The sequence below is a fragment of the Nerophis lumbriciformis genome, linkage group LG28 (assembly GCF_033978685.3).
Source record: "Nerophis lumbriciformis linkage group LG28, RoL_Nlum_v2.1, whole genome shotgun sequence".
Taxonomy (NCBI): domain Eukaryota; kingdom Metazoa; phylum Chordata; class Actinopteri; order Syngnathiformes; family Syngnathidae; genus Nerophis; species Nerophis lumbriciformis.
Window position 1 is genome coordinate 2,233,654 of NC_084575.2, and position 18,348 is coordinate 2,252,001.

Genomic DNA, 18,348 nt, shown 5'->3' on the forward strand with positions numbered 1-18,348 from the left:
AGAAAAGAGAACTATTTGGAGATCAAATGCACAAACAAAATATAATAAATAACAAAGGTGTATTTTAACTCCGTTACATAGGGAAGAGGCCCTAATTTGGATTTCGGGATACAAATGACCATTAACAAGATGGCGGCAGCTCCCACTTTCGGTGCTTCCTTTTATAATTGATAGTGTTTTGGTTATGTCTGTTTATGTTTGATAGTGTTTTGGTTATGTCTGTTTATGTTTGATAGTGTTTTGGTTATGTCTGTTTATGTTTGATAGTGTTTTGGTTATGTCTGTTTATGTTTGATAGTGTTTTGGTTATGTCTGTTTATGTTTGATAGTGTTTTGGTTATGTCTGTTTATGTTTGATAGTGTCTTGGTTATGTCTGTTTATGTTTGATAGTGTTTTGGTAATGTCTGTTTATGTTTGATAGTGTTTTGGTTATGTCTGTTTATGTTTGATAGTGTTTTGGTTATGTCTGTTTATGTTTGATAGTGTTTTGGTTATGTCTGTTTATGTTTGATAGTGTTTTGGTTATGTCTGTTTATGTTTGATAGTGTTTTGGTTATGTCTGTTTATGTTTGATAGTGTTTTGGTTATGTTTGTTTATGTTTGATAGTGTTTTGGTGATGTCTGTTTACGTTTGATAGTGTTTTGGTTATGTCTGTTTATGTTTGATAGTGTTTTGGTTATGTCTGTTTATGTTTGATAGTGTTTTGGTTATGTCTGTTTATGTTTGATAGTGTTTTGGTTATGTCTGTTTATGTTTGATAGTGTTTTGGTTATGTCTGTTTATGTTTGATAGTGTTTTGGTTATGTCTGTTTATGTTTGATAGTGTTTTGGTTATGTCTGTCTACCGTCGCGACACACACAGTCCTCAAAACCTGCTGGACATTGCTTTTCTACTTAGGATAGCTGTCTCCAGCGATTTCCACCGCTTGCACAACATACCCGACGAGATAGCGAGACCGCGGGAATCTCCGTGGATTGTTATCGGAGCCAGCAGGCGACACAGGCGGCGGCGGGAGAGGAAACAAAAGCGGGGCTGCCAGTCTGGGGAGTAGGGATGTGCGTATCGATCCTGTGGTATCGATATATCGATACTCACACGCTACTCATTTGGCATCACTTTTCTGAAAAAAGTATCGATATAAACCAAAAAACGGCGTGTGGGGGGTGCAAGCATCACTTTCAGATGTTTTTGATTACTTACTTAACTTACTATGTGCTGGGACACCCCTGTACCTGGCAGAGTATAGAGCTGGCCCAGTCACGTCACAGGAGACAACGAATGAGCGTCGTCAACGTGCAACACACACACAGCCAGCCGACAGCGATGCAGCCAGGCCAGGAGGTCAGCACGGCCACGGATGCGGGAGCCGGAGGAAAGGAAACGCCAGAGACGCGATAATGGCAGACAAGAAAAGAAGCGTGGTATGGTGTTATTTTTCACCAGTCGACAAAGCCACGGCGCGGTGCGAACTGTGTGACAAACAAGTGCCACACAGCAGCAACACCAGCAATTTATTCAAACATATGAAGACCACACATCCCGAGAGCCACAGCGAGCTGGTAAAAAGACAGGCTCACGCTGCTGTGAAAGAACCTGCACCGCCACCCGCAGCCCGGCAGAAGACCCTGCACGAAAGTCTGCAAAAAAGCCAAGTGTATCCAGGTAGCCTACAGACAGTTAGCGTCCGACCTTTGACAGTGTAGTGATAAAGTCTATAAATATTCCGATCACAATCTACTAATAACAGACACTTCAGGTGAAGGGGGAAATTATATCCAGTGTTGTCCAATTGTTGACTTAAAACAGGCATTGTTTTTTTTTGTTTTTTAGTAATGTTTACTGAATATTTTTGTTTAAATTATTATCCTAAATTCAAATAATTTCCACACAGGGGAATTTACTGTTAGTTGAAAATTGCTTGAGTACAAGATAAGAAAGAGATAAAATGTGGAGATTCTTCATCTTTGCATTACAGTTTTATTTTTTTCCAAGAAAATCTTGAAATATATGATTGAATTGATTTTGGTTTTAATCTGTAACATGATTTCTTACATTTCGAAAACATTAGCCTATTTCATATTTCATTAATTTCTAATTATATCACAAACTTTAAAAAATAACTGCAGCTTCTTGCGATTCGGATTTGACAGTTAATTGGAAAACCCTAATATCTAATTAAATCCTTAATATCTTTTATAACAAATACATTTTATCTTCCTTATTGTGACATGAAAATGTTATTCTTTTCAGATGAGTCTCAAAGAGCACGTGAGATCACAACAAGCCTTGCCAAAATGATTGTGAAGGACTTGCAACCCATTTCAATAGTAGAGGACCAAGGTTTCCGGCATTTTATGAAGGTGGTAGATCCTCGATACCAGATCCCTAGTCGGAAATCCATGATGACAGGTGAAATTCCCAAACTGTACGAGCATGCACAAAAAACAGTAAAGGACTCCATGCAATCAGCAAGCAGTGTGGTTTTAACAACCGACATGTGGACTGCAAGAACCACTGAAGGTTATTTGACTCTGTCAGGACATTTTATTGACAAAGACTGGCAGATGCAGTCTTGCAATCTTGCAACAATCCATGTAGCTGTGCAGCACACAGCAGACAATATATCTGAACTCCTCAAAAAAACAACTGATGAATGGGGCATCACCAGTAAGGTTCATGCGGTTGTTACAGACAATGGAGCCAATATGGTCTCTGCTGTGCGTAAAACTTGTTGGAAACATATTCCTTGTTTTTCTCACACACTCAACCTCATTGTGAAGGACTCCATTAAGGCTGACATAAGTCTTGAGTCCAGCTTGGAGAAATGTATTGCCATTGTTCGGTTCTTCCATCACAGCACCAGAGCAACTGACAAGCTAAAAGAAGTACAAAATCAGTTGAATTTACCACAGCATAAACTAATCCAATCAGTGGATACTAGATGGAACTCTGTGTTGTACATGATTGACAGACTGTATGAGCAACAACAAGCCATCACAACAACACTTTGTCTTCTCGGGAGAAACAACATGTGCCTATGTGATGAAGAATGGTCCCACATCAGGCAGGCCAGTGATGTCCTCAGGCCTTTTGAAGAGGCCACCAAGGAGGTTTCAGCAGAGCAGTATGTCACGATTTCCAAAGTCATACCTCTGGTCTGTCTTCTTCTCCAGAAAGTAACCACATCTGCTGACCAGGGTAACAGTCTGGCTCCACAACTTGCTGCACAATGCAAGCGAAGGTTCCAAAACATTGAACACAACCACACTCTTGCAGCCAGCACCTTTTTGGACATTCGCTTCAGAAACATTGTGTTCAGTGATTCTGCAAATGTGGAGATGATTAAATCACGGATCATCACAGAAATGCAAGCCCTGGCCTGCGCTGAAACACAGTCAACGAGACATGAGGCCGCCGCGACTGCATCAACTGTGACACAAGAGTCACCTGCTGAGTGCTCATCATCCAAGGGAATATGGCAGGAGTTTGACAGTCGTGTTCTGGCTTTTCAGAGCAATCGCACAGCAAACACAGATGCGTATGTTGAAATGAGAAGATACATGGAGGAAAAGGTGATCCCAAGGAGTGAGGACCCTTTGGTTTGGTGGAAAAAAAATGAAACCACATTCCCAATGCTGAACAAAGTTGCGAAAAAATACCTTGGAACTATTGCAACGTCTGTTCCAGCAGAGAGACTCTTCTCTAAGGCCGGAGAAATAATCAGCCAGAGGCGTAATTGTATCAAAGCAGAAAACGTGAACATGTTACTTTTCCTGAACAGCAATCTGAGACTTCAGTAAAGTGTGACGTTTGACGACATATCTCGAGCACACTAAAGGTGTGATGGTGTCAGACATTTTTTCAAGTTCATTTTCTCAGGGAACTGTCTTGCGTATGCAGGTTTATAGGACAAGGAAATCCTAGTTTATTGTGATAAGGAAATTATTGACTTTGCTTCAGAGAAGTGTTATAAGTTTACTTCCACAAAGAGGTTTGAAACATAACATTGTTATGAATAATTGTTTTTTTAAGGTTTTTCTACCAATACTTTTTTTTTGAGAAATAAGAAAAGTGAAAATGTGTATATTTTTGTTTATATTTAATTTATTTTTCATATTTATGTTATTTATTTTAATTTTACTTTTATTATATATTGACCATAATAAATGTGGTATAAATGTTCTGTATTTGTCTTGTGAGTTGTCTTAAATAATAACAATAGTAATAATATTTTTGACTGACAAAAATTGCAATAAGAAATTAATGGTATTGGTATCGGTATCGGTATCGGTGAAAATGCAAGAAAAAGTATCGGTATCGTATCGAATCCTAAAAGTGTGGTATCGCCCATCCCTACTGGGGAGCAGTCAACCTCGCCCACGCCTCCTACCACTCCGTCCTGCATGAAGCTGAGGAGCCACGACTCGTCTCGCTCTGATCAGGCAACTTATCATTTAAAGGGGTCATATAAGATACTGTTTATTTACCAAAATAAGTTGTATGTCTTTGTTTTGAAAATGTAAAAGTTTATTTTTATTTTCAGAATGTTGAAATAGTTACTTGTTTCTCTCGCGAGATCTGACAAGACTGCGCGCGAAGCAAACAGGGCGAGGATAAAGCAAGATGGCGTCTGACGGTGAAGACGTTATTGCAGTCGTCACAGTTCAGTGTTCTTAATCTGTGCGTCCATGTACACATATATGTCCTTTATTACACTCTATTAAATAGAGTCATAATAACTGTTTGTATATTAGTCTGAGCGCACTTTGATGCTTCTCGAGCTAGCTTAGCTTGCTAGTTAGCTTAGCTTGTTAGCTGCTAACAAAGAGAGATGAAAACACATCGCTAAGCAGAGATCAAGTGTGAGTGTAAAGTGTTGTGATTGTGTGAAAATGTGCGAAAGAACCATAGCAGAGTACGAGGAGGAACTTTGTCCAACAAAAGAGGAGAAGGAGCGACAACATGAAAAACATCAAGTTGTGTTACACACAACAGGTTTGTTTACTTCTTACTCTCACATCTTTACTAACTTTATATTTATTATTAACACTTTTCTTCAATAGATTGTCTATAGGAAGATGAATTGTCATGTGAGGATGTTCAGACACACAATATTTATGAGAGGTTGATGTTCCTCTCAGTTTGTAACAAAGTGTATCAACATGTTTACACAAAACTCACACAGTCACCGGGGGAATATTCCAGAGAGCAGGTTAAGTGCAAACTCCTGAGTATGTAAAGCTCCAGAGTTTGACCTCCAAAAATAAGAGAGGTAAGACAAAGTCAGAGTCAGTTACCATGGTAACTGACGCTGTAAACCTAGCCTGCTAGCTGGCAGGTTTGACAAGTTATTTATGTGTGTAAAAGCTATACTGACCTGTGGCAGTGATTGTGGAAAAAACAAAGCCTGATCTAAAGATGACATCTTGATCTCTTACCATCTCAAATCAATTGGCCGTTCATTATTAAGTGAAATGTCTTAAAGTCGCTTAAATTTGTCTTTAACCAAGCAACACTAAGTTTTATCCAGTTACTCGATCAATCGAAAACATTTCCAGTAGAACACTTGATTAATGACATTTTCAATAGCCACAGCCCTATATTTCATGTATGATTTAATATTTAGCATGTAGGAGTTAAAATGTGTTTTGTTTGTGTCCTGTAGACATCCATCAGCTGATTGGACGCCAAGAAGAATGTCTCCCTCATCTGCAGGGGGACAGTTTCACTTCAGAGGATCCACAGCCCTCACACATGAAAGAGGAAGAGGAGGGAGAGTGTCCTGTAGGGCAGGAGGAGGATGATGTCAGCAAGTTTCCACTGACTGTTGTCTCTGTGAAGACTGAAGAGCATGAAGACAAAGCACCTGAGTCCTCACAGCTTCATCACAGTCCAAGTAAGCACAACATCCACATATCATCTAATACAATGTTTGTGACACATGTTCATCCGGGGGCCACATTTATGACTAAAGATGGAGATATACTTGCTTTTTAACACGTCCATTTAAAAATGAATGCTCATCAATCATCAACAGTGTAATTGCTGGGGTGTAACCATGTGACCTAGAGGCCGTCCTCCTTACCTCACGTGGTCAAATGAAGGCAAACATTCAATATGGCTACTGTTTATTTACCTTTAGCAGCACATATGTCAGCATATTTCAAAGGTTTAGTGGTGAAGATTAGGGATGTATACCAAGTACCATTTTTTTTAGTACTGGTTCCTAATTATGTCGTCCATGAGGACCGTGAAGATTCTGGACTAACGACACAACTATTGGTATTTTTAATTCCAGCTGACTGACGTAACTATGACACGTTGTCACATTGAGTTCAGCTGCCGCTGCTACACATTAAAATCAGCTTTGAATAATGACAAACAAGGAAGCAACAACACGCAAAAGTGTGATGTGTGTGTTATTGACAAGAAGATGACATAACTGCATTTCACCTTGCACTGCACACATAGTTGACTTCTTTAACACTTCAAATAAACAGCTGTTGATAAAAGACTTCCCTGCTCTGAGATGTTACAGAACATCATGTTGGAGGTGTTCCACCTCTTGTGCTAATAGGAATGCTATTTAAAATGCCTTTTTTACACTTTTTTATTTCCACAATTTACATGTAGTACCGATAAGCGTACTGATAAATACTGGTATCGATTAGGGTATCATATCGATAAATTCTTAAGGATTTATATCCCTACAGAAGATACAAGTCAGATATTTAAAAAATATATATTGTGCCGCCCTCGATATGTAGAAATATCTTGGCTTTACCCTAACACCTTTTCTTGATCAAACACTCTGAAAAACGTCTTCTAGTCCACAGGTTTATTGACCGTAAAAAGGGTCAAACTGAAAGCATACAAGCAGAAAGGATGCTTACATTATAGACATGCACACACAGCCAATTGCACACACACAAGCCCACTACAATAAAACATGCATTATGCTGTGTATTGAACTTAAATGGATAAATAAATGCCACAAAATATGTAAATTAAGTGCTCTACAGCAAACTAGCTTACTATGCTAACATTCACTTCACTGTATGAATTACGAAAATTAGCATGACTGACTTTTGGCCATAAAACGTCCCAAATTACATCACAACCAACAAATAATACAACTCAATCAAATATTAGCAGACTACTCAACAATACATACCGATGATACTTTGTTTGGCATGAGATTCGAGCAGATGAAAACGTTTGCAATCGTCACCGAACTAGCTTAAAGTAGACTTGAAAGGAACTCCTTGTTAACATGGACATTACTGTAAACTAGACTATGCTGCCTCCTGCTGTCTAAAGGAGGAAGTGCACCTCACTGTTGAATTCCAAAGTGAACTTAAACACTGGTTTTACATATATAATTAATAAATTCAACAAACAAGACAGAACACTCCCCGCCTGGCGGATTAAGCCGCCACTACCAAACTGTCCCAAAGGATACTTTGGCTTCTCTGGTGCCATAAGCAGGATTGTCTCTGTGACTGGCCGCAGGAACACTTTGGTCCCATCCTTTCTGGAGACTTTTATCTCCACTTTGCGAACTCTGCCATCTTTGCTTGGGAAGACTTGTGTAATTAGTCCTAAAGGCCAGTGGTTTCTCTTCAGCTGGTCATCTTTGAGGAGCACTACACTTCCAGGCAGGAGGTTAGGGTGGGGTGAATGCCACTTCCTTTGTGGCTGAAGTGTGGCTAGGTATTGCTTCTTCCATTTGTCCCAAAAGGTTTGAGCCAAATGCTGGATTTGACGCCGCTGTTGCTTGTGGAGATCTTTCACCCAGTCGCCTACGGGAGCAGTTGAGGGACTGACCTTTTGTGTGAGGAGTGTTGCTGGTGAGAGTATTTGGGGGTCATCTGGGTCAGTGGACACTGGTACAAGAGGTCTGGCATTGATGATACAACCAAGAACGACCTTGCTGTCGCTGTAGAAAGTGATGTCAACCTCCATGTCTATCTCTGAGGTGAGGAGCTCGGCAAGCTCCACCGCTAATACTGCAGAACAAAGCTCAAGTCTAGGGACAGTTTGTTCTGACAAGGGTGTAAGCTTGGCTTTTCCCATGAGAAAGCCCACGTGGTTGGTTCCATTTTTCTCTGTTAGTTTTAAGTATGCAACTGCTGCAATTGCCTTAGTGGAAGCATCACAAAAGATGATTATCTCTCTTTTTGACACCGCTGTAGGAGAGGCCTGTGTGTAAACTCTTGAGTTCTGGAGATTGCTGAGATCTTTCAATGAGCCTCGCCACGTTGACCATGTCTCTTCCATTTCTTGAGGAAGAGGTGCATCCCAATCTCCATTGTTCTCCATGAGCTCACGCAGGATCAGTTTGCCTTGTATGGTGACAGAGGCAAGAAATCCTAGGGGATCATAGATGCCGTTGACAGTCGACAAGACACCTCTGCGGGTGAAAGGCTTTTGCTCATCAGCTACCCGAAAGGTAAATGTGTCTGACATTAGATCCCAGCCAAGTCCCAGACTACGCTGCATGGGCAAGACATCTGAAGTGAAGTCCAGGTCCTCCAAGCCGATGGCATGGTCCTGAGATGGGAATGCGTTCATAACTTCCTTTATTTGAGGCCATTTTGTGAAGCCTCAAGTTTGAGTCTGACAGAACCTCTTGCGTCCTCTTGAGCAGCTTCACCGCAGCTTCGACGGAGGGAAGTGACGTGAGCCCGTCATCTACATAAAAGTCGCGGTTGACAAACTGCTTTACAACGGGCTCTGCATTTTTCACTGACTGTCTTAAACAGTAGATGGCCACTGCGGGAGAGGGACAATTTCCAAAGACATGGACCTTCATTCTGTATTCCATGATGTCTTCAGATGAGTTGTGAGCAGACGCTGCGGCGCTTCAGTGTTCAGGAAGTAAGCAGTTGCGTAAAATGCATTGATAAATGACGTTTTTTCGGTCATTAAAAATGTAAACGTGTTACTAAACATCTGGAATTTCACTGCTGTGTATCATTATACCGTTTATTGTTACATCCATAGTCCATTAACAAGTAAAAAGTCAAGGGCGGTCACGGCATGTTCTTGCCTTAAATGCCGGTCAATTTTTTCGGGCATTACGGCAAGTCACAAGGGTGGTCACGGAAAATGCAGCAGTTGCCATGGTTCTATTCAAGCCCTGCATATATATACATATTAAAGGGACAAGCGGTAGAAAATGGATGTATGGATGTATTTATATGTATTTATGTATATACATATATATATATATATATATATATATATATATATATATATATATATATATATATATATATATATATATATACCGTATTTTCCGCACTATAAGGCGCACCGGATTATTAGCCGCACCTTCAATGAATTACATATTTCATAACTTTGTCCACCAATAAGCCGCCCCGGATTATAAGCCGCGCCTACGCTGCGCTAAAGGGAATGTCAAAAAAACAGTCAGATAGTTCAGTCAAACTTTAATAATATATTGAAAACCAGCGTTCTAACAACTCTGTCCCAAAATGTACGCAAATGTGCAATCACAAACATAGTAAAATTCAAAATGGTGTAGAGCAATAGCAACATAATATTGCTCGAACGTTTATGTCACAACACACAAAATAAACATAGCGCTCACCTTCTGAAGTTATTCTTCATTCGTAAATCCTTCGAATTCTTTGTCTTCGGTGTCCGAATTGAAAAGTTGCGCAAGCGTGGGATCCAAAATGGCCGGTTCCGTCTCGTCGAAGTCATCGGAGTCAGTGTCGCTGTTGTTGTCCAGTAGTTCTGTGAATCCTGCCTTCCGGAAAGCTCGGACCACAGTTGTGACCGAAATATCTGCCCAGGCATTTACGATCCACTGGCAAATGTTGGCGTATGTCGTCCGGCGCTGTCTGCCCGTCTTAGTGAAGGTGTGTTCGCCTTCGGAGCTGTGTGAAAAAAGCCACCCGGCCTCTTCGCGTAAACTTCCCTTAACCACTCGCTCATCTTTTCTTCATCCATCCATCCCTTCGAGTTAGCTTTTATGATGACGCCGGCTGGAAAGGTCTCTTTTGGCAAGGTCTTCCTTTTGAATATCACCATGGGTGGAAGTTAGCATGGCAAGCTAGAACCACAGTGAAGGATGACTTCTCATTCCCTGTGGTGCGAATATTCACCGTACGTGCTCCCGTTCCACAGTGCGGTTCACAGGAATATCAGTTGCTGTGAAATACGGTAGTAATCCGTGTGCGGATGGAGAGATTGCGTCTTTTTATGAACCGGATCCTTGTCGCTTAGTAGGAGCCATTTTGTGGTCTTTACAGATGTAAACAGGAAATGAAACGTACGGTGATATCCGCGCGTTTTTTCTTCTTCTTCCGGGGGCGGGTGGTTGCTTACAGTAGAAGAAGAAGCGCTTCCTGTTCTATGGGGGCGGGTGCTTTCCTTGGCGGTTGCTTGCGTAGAAGAAGCGCTTCCTGTTCTACCGGGAAAAAAGATGGCGGCTGTTTACCGAAGTTGCGAGATCGAAACTTTATGAAAATGAATCGTAATAAAGCGCACCGGGTTATAAGGCGCACTGTCAGCTTTTGAGAAAATGTGTGGTTTTTAGGTGCGCCTTATAGTGCGGAAAATACGGTATATATATATATATTAGGGCTGCAACAAATGATTAATTTGATAATCGATTAATCTGTCGATTATTACTTCGGTTAATCGGATAAAAGAGACAAACTACATTTCTGTCCTTTCCAGTATTTTATTAAAAAATCTGGCATACTGGCACCATGTTGTGGACATTGGGGATGCAGCATACAGCAATAATAACACAGAAATGTAGCTCATCAGATCAGAACTGGATCAGATATTGTACACGTTTCTGTGGTGAATAACAAAGGATTAATTTTAGGCTGCCTCTGAATAATAGCATGAAATATTCCAGCACCTTCAAAACGTTTAGTTATACTAAAGCGTCACTCAAATCTAAATAGATGTATATAGCTTTATCGGACCCGGCTACATTGATCCATTTTGAAACCAACCTAAGATATTTCTGTCCGTTAAGTTTATTTCCAAATTGGTAACCGTGCGTTTTCTCTCTCAAAACGGAGTCAAGTGTGCCGGAGACACATTATCAGCCCCGCGTTGCAACAAAGGCATAACGTTAACATTACTCACAAAAAAGCTAAACTCATGAATGCCTGTTGCCACTATGGACTTAAAAAGTTACGTACTGTGAGTTCTTCCCTTCATCCATGGCTCCAACATGTTTCCTTTTCAGCTGCTCCTGAAGCAATGTTGTACTTCCGTGCCATTTTGCAGGAAACACACTTCTTTCAAGTCTTTAAAGTGAAGTGTTCCCACACTTTTGACGACTTGGGTCGTACACTTTTCTCCATTGAAGCAATAACCTCAAGATGTTTCTCCGCTAAACTATCCGTACTGTTTTCCTGCGCCATTTTTCCAATGTTTCCAGCTAAGGAGACGACGTCGTCACGTGAGCTGCACATGACACATCATTGGCTAGCTTACCTCCACCTCATGACACGTAGCCTCAGCGCCGCCCTGGCACTGTTTTGTACCGTTTTTGTACTTATTTGGATTATTGTTTCTCAGCTGTTTGTAAATGTTGTAGTTTATAAATAAAGGTTTATTTAAAAAAAAAAAATCGAATCGATGACTAAATTAATCACCAACTATTTTGATAATCGATTTTAATCGATTTAATCAATTAGTTGTTGCAGCCCTATTATATATATATATATATATATATATATATATATATATATATATATATATATATATATATATATATATCTCCTGATGATTGAGGGTACCCCCCCTCATGAAACAGGCCTGTAGAGATGAAATAGTCTTGTGATTTTTTTTCCCACACATACATATATATATATATATATATATATATATATATATATATATATATATATATATATATATATATATGTATATATATGTACATATATATGTATATATATATATATATATATGTGTGTGTGTGTGTGTGTGTACATACAAACCCCGTTTCCATATGATTTGGGAAATTGTGTTAGATGTAAATATAAACGGAATACAATGATTTGCAAATCATTTTCAAGCCATATTCAATTGAATGCACTACAAAGACAACATATTTGATGTTCAAACTCCATCCATCCATCCATTTTCTACCGCTTATTCCCTTTGGGGTGATGTTCAAACTCATAAACTTTATTTTTTTTTTGCAAATGATGATTAGGGCCCGCACGGCCCATTGTAGAAGGACTCTCAAAAAGAGTCCTTCTGCATTGGGACAGAAGGACCTATTGTTTCTGTAGCGTTTTATTCTTTCTTTATTATTATTCTTCCGCCGCCTCTTTGAGCTGTAATTTGACCCACTTAACATGCTTCAAAACTCACCATATTTGATCCACACATCAGGACTGGCGAAAATTGCCATCTAAAAAAAAACAAACCCCTAAACTCAAAATTGCGCTCGAGCGCCCCCTAGGAAAAAACACAGACAAAACGGCCTATAACTTCCAGTAGGAATATTGTAGAGACATGAAACAAAAACCTCTATGTAGGTCTAAATTTGACCTAGATTTCATTCACTAACATCCTTCAGCAAAAATCAACAGGAAGTTGGCTATTCCCCCTTCAAGACAAAAACGTACTAAAAACAGTCACTTTTGCCTCTTTGAGCTGTAATTTGACCCCCTTAACATGCTTCAAAACTCACCAAACTAAACACACACATCAGGACTGGCAAAAATTGCTATCTAGTAAAAAAACCTAACCCCAAATCTCAAAATTACGCTCTAGCGCCCCCTATGAATAAAACACAGACAAAACTGCTCCTCGGAAGAAAAAAATGACAAAACTGCCTGTAACTCCCACTAGGAAGGTCGGAGAGACATGAAACAAAAACGTCTATGTAGGTCTCACTTAGACCTACATTTCATAGATTGACAACCCCCAGCAAAAATCAACAGGAAGTTTGTAACCCCCCCTTCAAAACAAAATTTTTGTAAAAACCGGTCACCTTTCTTCAAACATTATCTCCTCTGAGCGCGTTTGTCGTTTCGGCTTCAAACCAGCACAGGAGAGAGATTGAACCCTTCTGATTAAAAGTATGGAACAGAGTTTTGATTACTGCTCCGGTTTTAATTTTACGACCCTTCAAAGAACCGCTGCGCTGATGCTGCTGCGCTGCTGTTGTCTCAAGATGGCTGCTTAAAAGCAGGAAGCACCAGCGTGCCCACACAATGCAGACAAGGTAGGTACACTAGACAAAAGTATTGGGACACTTAGGACTACCACTGGACAAAAGTATTGGGACACTTAGGACTAGCACCAGCCAAATATGCGGGCCCGACCAACGCTGCTTGCAGCTTTAATTAACTTAAAATTTCATGGCTGCAACACGTGCCAAAGTAGTTGGGAAAGGGCATGTTCACCACTGTGTTACATCACCTTTTCTTTTAACAACACTCAATAAACTATTGGGAACTGAGGAAACTAATTGTTGAAGCTTTGAAAGTGGAATTCTTTCCCATTCTTGTTTTATGTAGAGCTTCAGTCGTTCAACAGTCTGGGGTCTCCACTGTCGTATTTTAGGCTTCATAATGCACCACACATTTTCAATGGGAGACAGGTCTAGACTGGAGGCGGGCCAGGAAAGTACCCGCACTCTTTTTTTACAAAGCCACGCTGTTGTAACACGTGCTGAATGTGGCTTGGCATTGTCTTGCTGAAAGAAGCAGGGGCGTCCATGAAAAAGACGACGCTTAGATGGCAGCATATGTTGTTCCAAAACCTGTATGTACCTTTCAGCATTAATGGTGCCTTCACATATGTGTAAGTTACCCATGTCTTGGGCACTAATGCACCCCCATACCATCACACATGCCGGCTTTCCAACTTTGCGTCGATAACAGTCTGGATGGTTCGCTTCCCCTTTGGTCCGGATGACACGATGTCGAATATTTCCAAAAACTATTTGGAATGTGGACTCATCAGACCACAGAACACTTTTCCACTTTGCATGAGTCCATCTAAGATGAGCTCAGGCCCAGAGAAGCCGGCGCCGTTTCTGGATGTTGTTGATAAATGGCTTTCGCTTTGCATAGTCGAGCTTTAACTTGCACTTACAGATGTAGCGACCAACTGTATTTAGTGACAGTGGTTTTTTGAAGTGTTCCTGAGCCCATGTGGTGATATCCTTTAGAGATTGATGTCGGTTTTTGATGCAGTGCCGTCTGAGGGATCGAAGGTCACGGTCATTCAATGTTGGTTTCCGGCCATGCCGTTTATGTGGAGTAATTTATCCAGATTCTCTGAACCATTTGATGATATTATGGAGTGTAGATGTTGAAATCCCTACATTTCTTGCAATTGCACTTTGAGAAATGTTGTTCTTAAACTGTTTGACTATTTGCTCACGCAGTTGTGGACAAAGGGGTGTATCTCGCCCCATCCTTTCTTGTGAAAGACTGAGCATTTTTTGGGAAGCTATTTTTATACCCAATCATGGCACCCACCTGTTCCCAATTAGCCTGCACACCTGTGGGATGTTCCAAATAAGTGTTTGATGAGCATTCCTCAACTTTATCAGTATTTATTGCCACCTTTCCCAACTTCTTTGTCACGTGTTGCTGGCATCAAATTCTAAAGTTAATGATTATTTACAAAAAAAAGAATATGTTTATGAGTTTGAACATCAAATATGTTGTCTTTGTAGCATATTCAACTGAATATGGCTTGAAAATGATTTGCAAATCATTGTATTCCGTTTATATTTACATCTAACAATTTCCCAACTCATTTGGAAACAGGGTTTGTATATATATATATATATATATATATATATATATATATATATATATATATATTCACTACAATAGTCTAACAGCTGCTGATGGTGAGGCAAGCAAGGTTTACTGTTCAAAGAAATGTAGCAATAGGCAACATTGAAACACAGTGTAAGAATACACTTCCAGGTCAGCGGTAACTATGACACGTGCATTTTCTTTTGCGCATGCGTACTAGGTCGCTTTGTGCTGGAGGGGAGAGGGGTTCTTAAACGGTGGCATTGTGTTTGTGCTGACAAGGATACGGCTAGATGGGATAAAGCCTGGATAACCTTAGTGTGACTGAGTAAAGCTGGACGTTTCTAAAGCATGTGTTTGTCTTCTCGTGTCCTGCAGACCTCAATGAAGAACATTATCTCCATCAGCAGGAGGAGGAACCACAGCCCCTCCACATTAAAGAGGAAGAAGAGGTACCAAAGCTCCAACACATTAAAGATCCACAGCCCCCCCACATTAAAGAGGAAGAAGAGGTACCACAGCTCCAACACATTAAGGAGGAAACAGAGGATCCACAGCCCCCCCACATTAAAGAGGAAGAGGAAGAACACAGCATCAGTCAGGAGGGAGATCATCTTGAAGGACTGGTGGAGTTCCCAGTGACTGGTGTCCCTGTGAAGAGTGAAGATGATGAGGTCAAAGGTGAGAGAGAGGCGGAGCCTCCAAGCAGCAGCTCAACACAACACATGACAACAGAAGCTGATGGAGACCACTGTGGAGGATCACAAGCAGACAAGATCTTAGCTCCACTATCAGATAGTGAGGACACAACGTCACACTCTCCTGACACTGATGATGAACACTCTAAAGATGATGCAACATGTCACACTGACAACACTCACTTGAAGTGTTCTCACTGTCACAAAACTTTTAAATATCCTAGTAAATTGAAAAGACACATGAGAACACACACTGGAGAAAAACCTTTTTCTTGTTCAGTGTGTGGTGTATTTTTTGCACAGGGTGTAAGTTTGAAAAAACACATGAGAAGACACACTGGAGTTAAATGTTCCTGTTCAGTGTGTGGAACAGGTTTTGTACACAAGGACAACTTGAAAAGACACATGAGAACACACACTGGAGAAAAACCTTTTTCTTGTTCAATCTGTGGCTTATCTTTTACTAGGAAGGACAGTTTGAAAGATCACTCAAGAACACACACTGGAGAAAAACCTTTTTCTTGTTCAGTGTGTGGTGTAGTTTTTGCACAGAGCGTAAGTTTGAAACAACACATGAGAAGACACACTGGAGTTACATTTTCCTGTTCAGTGTGTGGAACAGGTTTTGTACACAAGGACAACTTGAAAAGACACATGAGAATACACACTGGAGAAAAACCTTTTTCTTGTTCAATCTGTGGCTTATCTTTTACAAGGAAGGCCGGTTTGAAAGATCACAAGTGTGCTGGTGAGAACAGCAGCAGTAAAATAAAAAAGTGCTCTGCAGACCTCCACCAGGCCAAATCTCCCAGTAGTAAAGAATCCTTCAAAAGAAAGCAGAATCCAAAAATGTTGATCAGGATCAACACCAAAATCTAATCACTTGTTCCTTATCCCATTTCTGACATGTCCTGAAAGTTTCATTAACATCTGACTATACTTTTTTTTTTTTTTGATTCCAACTAAATGACAATCAAACAAACCCCAAATCACTTTTAGTTACTTTTCAATTACTTCAATAGCAAACATGTAAATATGTTTCCTAGTTACACATCCTGGAAAACAACATCCACACAACAGTTTATATTTATTATCCATTCTTACTAATGTTTTTAATTGTGTACTAACACATCACTTTGTACTTCTGCTAACATTTAAGAAGTGATGATGATGTTATGGTTCAGTGTGCCCCTTCACAGGCTTGCTGTCTCCAACACAAGTCTCCACCATGGTGGTGCCAGCCGTCATACTACTTGTACAATATAATTATGCACACCTTTTGTAAGATAGACATTTTTGTTTGTACTAGCAGATTCAAACCAGCGCTGTTTCCTTTGCATGTGACCTTGTAGAATAAAATGTCTGTTTTTTAGGACTAATGGTCTGATTCTTTGTGGTGTTTTAACAAAAATAAAAGTCTATTCTTTCAATTGGTGCCATGACCCAGATTGGCTGACACTGAGGACTCGAAATGTGATATTTTGCAAGAAGATCTAGGCCCCTATTGTATACAGATGTATTGATAAAGACTTTAAGCACATATGCCTCGAAGGGCTGCATGACCCACAAGAACATCACTGGTCTGATGTCATGTCTCACAACGGTCGTTAATGACTTGGAGATGGTCCTCCTTGTGAGCCATGAAGTGCATTGTCATCAGCGAAAGAGCCTTGAAAATGATTTTTTCTTGTGTCTTTGCAGCAAAACATCTCAGATCAAACACGGATCCGTCTTGTTATCTGAAGTAGACGCCCTTGACAGCATGGGGGATGACTTACATGAAGAAGAGGTTGATGGTTGACACCATTACTGATCCCAAAGCTGCCAGTATAGTCCCCGTTTGAGAGGACCTGACCAATCATGTCATCGTGAGAGAGACTTATCATTATTGTGAACTTTTCTGGGCCACCCAATTTTGCCAACATAGACCAGAGTGCCTAACGATTCACTGTGTCAAAATCCTTGGTTAGGTCAACAAAGACCTACAGGTCCATCTGTTACTCAATACACTTTTCTGGGAGTTGGCATATCGCAAATACCAGGTCAACAGTGCTTCTGCCCAGACAGAAACCACATTGTGATTCTCATGAATGCCATCTGTTAGTCTATTTTAGCAGGACACAAGCTTGAATCTTTCCATCGATAGAGAGAAGCGATATACCTCTGTAGTTACCACAGTCTGAATTTCTGTCATTTTTTTAAACATAATACGACAATGGTGGCATCTCCAAGGTCAGGCTACGTATCTCCTTTGTCCCAAATGGTTAACAGGATGTCGTGAAATGCCTTGAAGGCTGTGGGTCCTAAGGCTTTGTACACTTCGGCAGGTATGCCATTCTGAACTGCTGCTTTACCACAGCGTGTCTGGTCCATGGCAGTTCTCACTTTCCCCCAGTAGGAGGGAGGTACAGGCACGCCTTAGTTGGCTTCTGTGGTATCTGTTGTAATGCCTCTTGGTCAACAGCAGGTGGTCTGTTGAGGAACTGACTAACGAGTTCTTCCCAACGCCCACTGATCCAAGATTTGCTCTTTAATTTGGTGGATGCATCGACAGAGAGAGGACATGCAGTTTCCCCTTTGGCTGGACCGAAGATGACTTTGAGACGGCTGAAGAGCATTTTGAAGTTGATAGAGTCTGCGTAACGCTGGATTTCCTCAGCTTTTGACTCCCACCAAATGTATTGCATAGAGCAAAGCTCTCTTTGGACTTTGGCTTGACAGTCTTTGAATCTGTCATGGCGGGATCCACAGGTCAATAGAGGCCCTTCTTTTTTTCATCAAATTGCGCCTGTACAGCCATGTTGTACTGATCAAACAAGTCTTGATTAATTATCTGCTTCTTGCCAAACACAGCTTGTGCA

At 40.6% G+C, this 18,348-nt stretch overlaps 2 protein-coding genes across 3 annotated transcripts; both read left to right on the forward strand.

The window, feature by feature from the left end:
- The first annotated feature begins 1,400 nt into the window (after window positions 1–1,400).
- Window positions 1,401–3,803, forward strand: LOC140680175 (E3 SUMO-protein ligase ZBED1-like). Its single transcript, XM_072916554.1, has 2 exons — window positions 1,401–1,665; window positions 2,254–3,803. The coding sequence occupies exons 1-2, from the start codon at window positions 1,401–1,403 to the stop codon at window positions 3,801–3,803; spliced, it is 1,815 nt and encodes a 604-aa protein (XP_072772655.1).
- An 838-nt stretch (window positions 3,804–4,641) lies between these two features.
- LOC140680205 (uncharacterized) lies at window positions 4,642–16,825 on the forward strand. Of its 2 annotated transcripts, XM_072916650.1 has the most exons (4): window positions 4,642–4,998; window positions 5,669–5,899; window positions 15,168–15,241; window positions 15,302–16,825. In XM_072916650.1, the coding sequence occupies exons 1-4, from the start codon at window positions 4,896–4,898 to the stop codon at window positions 16,364–16,366; spliced, it is 1,473 nt and encodes a 490-aa protein (XP_072772751.1). In that variant the 5' UTR covers window positions 4,642–4,895; the 3' UTR covers window positions 16,367–16,825. The 2 variants fall into 2 exon arrangements, with proteins under 2 accessions (XP_072772751.1, XP_072772750.1); XM_072916649.1 differs by having other exon boundaries at window positions 4,644–4,998; window positions 15,168–16,824.
- Window positions 16,826–18,348: the final 1,523 nt, after the last annotated feature.

Coding starts and splice junctions, on each gene's coding strand:
- LOC140680175 (XM_072916554.1), top strand. CDS start 1,401: ATGGCAGACAAGAAAAGAAGCGTGGTATGGTGTTATTTTTCACCAGTC. Junction 1,666..2,253: donor AAAAAGCCAAGTGTATCCAG/GTAGCCTACAGA, acceptor TATTCTTTTCAG/ATGAGTCTCAAAGAGCACGT.
- LOC140680205 (XM_072916649.1), top strand. CDS start 4,896: ATGTGCGAAAGAACCATAGCAGAGTACGAGGAGGAACTTTGTCCAACA. Junction 4,999..5,668: donor AGTTGTGTTACACACAACAG/GTTTGTTTACTT, acceptor TGTGTCCTGTAG/ACATCCATCAGCTGATTGGA. Junction 5,900..15,167: donor ACAGCTTCATCACAGTCCAA/GTAAGCACAACA, acceptor CGTGTCCTGCAG/ACCTCAATGAAGAACATTAT.